At 37.6% G+C, this 4,421-nt stretch overlaps 1 protein-coding gene across 1 annotated transcript; it reads left to right on the top strand.

Moving 5' to 3' along the window:
- Positions 1–712: 712 nt before the first annotated feature.
- LOC131049054 (probable 2-oxoglutarate-dependent dioxygenase AOP1) lies at positions 713–3,217 on the top strand. The gene is made up of 5 exons (XM_059219242.1): positions 713–1,042; positions 1,997–2,196; positions 2,346–2,464; positions 2,546–2,676; positions 2,969–3,217. The coding sequence occupies exons 1-5, from the start codon at positions 713–715 to the stop codon at positions 3,215–3,217; spliced, it is 1,029 nt and encodes a 342-aa protein (XP_059075225.1).
- Positions 3,218–4,421: the final 1,204 nt, after the last annotated feature.

A 4,421-nucleotide genomic window follows, 5' to 3' on the forward strand; every position in this document is an offset into this window, starting at 1 on the left:
CCGCGTACATTGGTGGGATGGTTGGAAGAAAGAGGGGGACTTAGTTGAAGAGGAGAATCCAGCGAAGGAAAAGGATGTTGGGATTCTTATTTGCTCTCCCCTTGAGCCAGCCTTGGCACTTATTGGCCAAACCGTTAATGGTCAGGAAGTTGTTGGCATTCGTGTAGTGCAGGTTGAACGCCATGATAGTCCCTGTATAGATGTTGGAATTTCTAAGCTGAAAGATGTTGAAAAAGTGGTTGTTGTTGAAGAGGATGAACTCAAGAGATTGTGGGAGGAAGAGTGTATGCCATTGGAGACCCAAGCTAAATCTGTTGTTAACTCCCAGGATGAGGAGGGTGCAGATTGGAGTGAGGTAGCAGGGCAAGGAGGCCTGGGAGAAATTTTAGCTTTGGAGAGCTCTGCGGATGGCATGGCCTTGGTGAAAATAAAGAGGGACTCCCATAATGATGACAACCTTTGTGCAGATAATTTCATAGAAGCCTATGAGCCTATGGATTTAGATGACATAGTAAATGATAAAAGTCAGTTTTCTGGTTTGAAGCGAAAGCGACCATTGATAGGAGCAGAAGACAATGGGCATCGCTCCAAGCGGTTTCAGGCGTCACATGGAGTGAATGAAAATGTTATTGAATCTATTGATGCTTATTCTAATGGAGGAGGAGATGTTTTATCTTGACCAGAATGCATTGACATTCGCCAACCTGATTGGATGGATGTGGATGATAGTGCCAACGTTGATAATGAACAACTTGAGGGTGAGAGAACTCGTACTCGTGATAACAATCTGATGGAGTTGTTTGATGATGAAAATAATGCCATTGTTTTGTTCCTTGTAAGGTCTGAGTTTTATGTTTGGATATTAGAATCCAGTAATTGTGAATCGGTAGATATTTTGTTACGGGGGAGTTTAGGTGATGGTGATGAAGAAATGTATTTTAAACTGGGACAAAGTGGTGTTTCGGTTTTTGGCATAATGAGTGAGTTTGTGCCTGATAGTGTTTTTAACTATGCTTTGATTTGGAAAAGGCTAATTCGAAGTGTATGTGAACAAGAGTTTGCGAAGCTAAAATCTAGTAGGTTGGTTTTAATGTGAATTTCAAAAATGGAAGCAGGGATGCTAGTGCATTGGCTGTGCCAGTTGGCCTTCACAGGGGAGATTGTTGGGATGTGAAGCCCAACAGTCACATGACCATTCGACTTCCCCAAACTATTCATTTCACATCTGAATGTGATTGTATAAATGACTGAGTGCAGTCATGTATGTATTAGAATTGGGAGTTGATTAATAGAAGTTATTCCCTGCTTTGAGTGTGGATGTAGGCATATTTGCCGAACCACGATAAATCGTGTGTTGTCTCTTCTTATTACTTTTCTGTTTCTGTTATTGTTTTCTCTGCTCTTTCTAATCTTTACATGAATTAACTATGAACAAACACAGATATAAAATAAAATTAACTTCAATTAAAAACCACTCCAGATAGGGAACTCTAAAGGAAATCTTAAGAAAAACTGATCTCATATGTAGTTAATCATAAAAAAGTTAAATAAAGATAATTAGAACTGTTTTACCAACTTCAATAATTGATGAGCCAGACACGTGACAGTAAATATAAAAATATTATAGAACTGTTTTACCAACTTCAATAATCGATTAGTTAACAGCGCATCTCTCCAGCTATTGAACATAACAATCAATAATAGAGGGCCCCCCTCACATATGAAAATTTTCTGTTATATAACAACACATCTCTTTAGCTTTTGAACTTACAAATTCACCTTCACATCAGAAAAGAGTGATCATGGCTTCTGATCTTCCAGTCATTGATCTTTCTCTCCTTCCCTCCACTTTTGGAGAGGAACAAAACCTTTCTCATCTGGAAGGAAATAATGAGTTGAAAAAACTGAGAGAGGCTTGTCAAGAGCTGGGTTTCTTCCATGTAGTAAACCATGGAGTGGACAGAGCTCTTATTCAGAAGATGGATTGTGCATCCAGAGATATGTTCTCCCTGCCAGAAGAGGTGAAAAAAAGAGCGATTTTCCCATTCCTACTGCAGGTTATTCCACACCCATTGAAGGAGGTGGTGGAAAAGATTCAATGCCTGAGAGCATGCATTTCCCTGGTCACACTGTTCTACCCAATTCAGTTGATCAGATCCGCACAAAGCTATGGCCTCGTGGAAATCATCAATTCCGGTATGTGCATTCTTATTCACTATATTTCAGTGCTAGCTACCTTGTGCACAAAGAACTTGCAATTAAATAAGCTTTTTACCAAAATATTATTGTTGTAATGTCTTACATTTTAGTGGGTCATAATTGATAATTGTTATTATAATATGCAGAGAGATAACTCATACATATAACTCTAATATGATGAGTCTTGCTCAGAGGATCATACAACTCATCATGCTGAGTTTGGGGTTGGCTGTGTCGAAGTACTATAAATCAGATCTTTTTACAAGTTTTATAGAAGGATATGTTCGATAGTAGAAGGATGAGGAAGAGCCTCAAAATGCTTATAAGACTTCTATAAGTCATACAGATATAGGCATTCTTACAATTTTATACCAAGATGATGTTGGGGGTCTTCAAATCCGAACAAAAGAAGGGTGTTGGATTGATGTTAAACCTTCGAAGAGATCATTTGTTGTTAACCTTGGTGATTGCTTACAGGTAGGAATTTTTTTTTGAAAAAATCCATTTTAGTTCTAATATGTTTTTATTTATTTAAATTCATGTGTACCTTCTATATGAGTAAGTCACTTCTTTCTGAATGTCTCTAGAGAATTTTCTAATCATATTAAAAATTGTACTTTTTATGTAATGGATTAGCTTATATGAGTATTTTATAATGTTCGAAGTATTAAGGTTTTAATTATAATAATATTTATTTTTAAGAATATATATTATTTTCTTTTATTTGTCTGATTTATAAATCTTTTCAATTATTTTTTGTATGTGATAGATGTGGAGTAATTGTAGATACCGTAGTGCTGAACATCGTGTGGTGTATGGAGGATTGAAACAAAAGAAGAATCGACTGTCCATAGCCTTCTTTTTTACCTTTGAAGACAAGGTAGAAATTAAGGCTCCTGAAGAACTTATACATGAAGAACATCCAAAAATGTATAATGCTGCAAAGTTTGGTGATATCATTGCACAATATATCCAATTAGGCCCAACATTGGGTGCATCTAATTACTTCTTAATATAAGATTGTAATATGTTTTAGGTCTTATAGTTTGTCAGGTATTTCTAGCTTGCAATGTACATTAGTTTCAAACATTAATGCATTACAATAAATAGACAAAGAGTTTTTTGTTTTTTTTCACCCTTAATAGTGGTTATGTTAGAGCACATAATGCAACATTGAAGGGATTTCTCCTATGTGTTTTTGATTAAGTAAAAGCAAGTTTTAAAGGGACCAGAAACCCTATACAAGACAGGTTTTAGAAGGACCTGCAACCCGAACCGAAAGATAAACTTGAAAGACCACTAAAAAAAAATAGAACACAAAAGAGATTTGGCCCAGCCAATCAAAAGAAGGGGAACAACATTAACCCCCACCAAAAACCAACAAGCTGTAAAAAACCAACAGCTCTACCCCAACCAGGAAAGATCAAGAATTTGACCTACCCTTATGGGATTGAAGGGTCATATCAAAAGAGGACTGGGACAATTTAGATTTTTTACTTTTAACAGTAATCCATCCCTCCTCAACCCTAGTAGCAGCCTTTTGCCAAGAGGATGGGTCCAGAATAGAGGACCTCCCATCATCAGGAGGAACAGAGCCAGCATCTAGAGAGGCAGAGACAGCAGAAGATCCAACAACAATCTGAGATGTGGGAGGGTCATCCATCAAAGAAGAAGATCCATCATTTTTCAAACGATCACTCGGGATGCCACCGCAGGCATTCACACATTCTCGAGGCAAGGCAACACCAGAAACAAGAGGCGTACCCTCAGTCTGAGGAACTTGTGCCACCACCTGGGAGAAGCTTTTCTTTTTAACAAAATAGTGTTCAGAGGATGCACCTTTCCACCAAGAAGCAGATCTTTTTTTATTTTTATCTGTTTCACACCCTGCAACAACATGTCTAGTCTGGAAGCACTTTCGACATCTAAAGGGGATACCTTCAAAGTCGAGTGGTTGGACCCAAGATCCCAAGGAAGATTCAATCTCTAACTTAGCTAGAAGCCCTTTAGAGACATCAATGTTAACCAAAATACAAGCATAAGTAGAATGATAAATTTGGTAAGATTCCTTATCAATCATTAGGAATTCACCTAAAGCCTCCCCCACTTCCTCTAGCAGAGAATCCGTCCAAAGATGAAGGGGAAGGTTGGGGAGCCTAACCCAAATAAGAATCTCATTAAATGAATCAATAGATGGATTAAAGATTGAGAACCAGGGTTTA

This window comes from Cryptomeria japonica, chromosome 4, assembly GCF_030272615.1.
Source record: "Cryptomeria japonica chromosome 4, Sugi_1.0, whole genome shotgun sequence".
NCBI classification, from domain to species: domain Eukaryota; kingdom Viridiplantae; phylum Streptophyta; class Pinopsida; order Cupressales; family Cupressaceae; genus Cryptomeria; species Cryptomeria japonica.

Bases quoted from the DNA above. Each gene is read 5' to 3' on its own strand.
- LOC131049054 (XM_059219242.1), top strand. From the start codon at position 713: ATGGATGTGGATGATAGTGCCAACGTTGATAATGAACAACTTGAGGGT. The intron at 1,043-1,996 runs GTATGTGAACAA...TTGTGCATCCAG, and splicing joins GGAAAAGGCTAATTCGAAGT to AGATATGTTCTCCCTGCCAG. The intron at 2,197-2,345 runs GTATGTGCATTC...TATAATATGCAG, and splicing joins CGTGGAAATCATCAATTCCG to AGAGATAACTCATACATATA.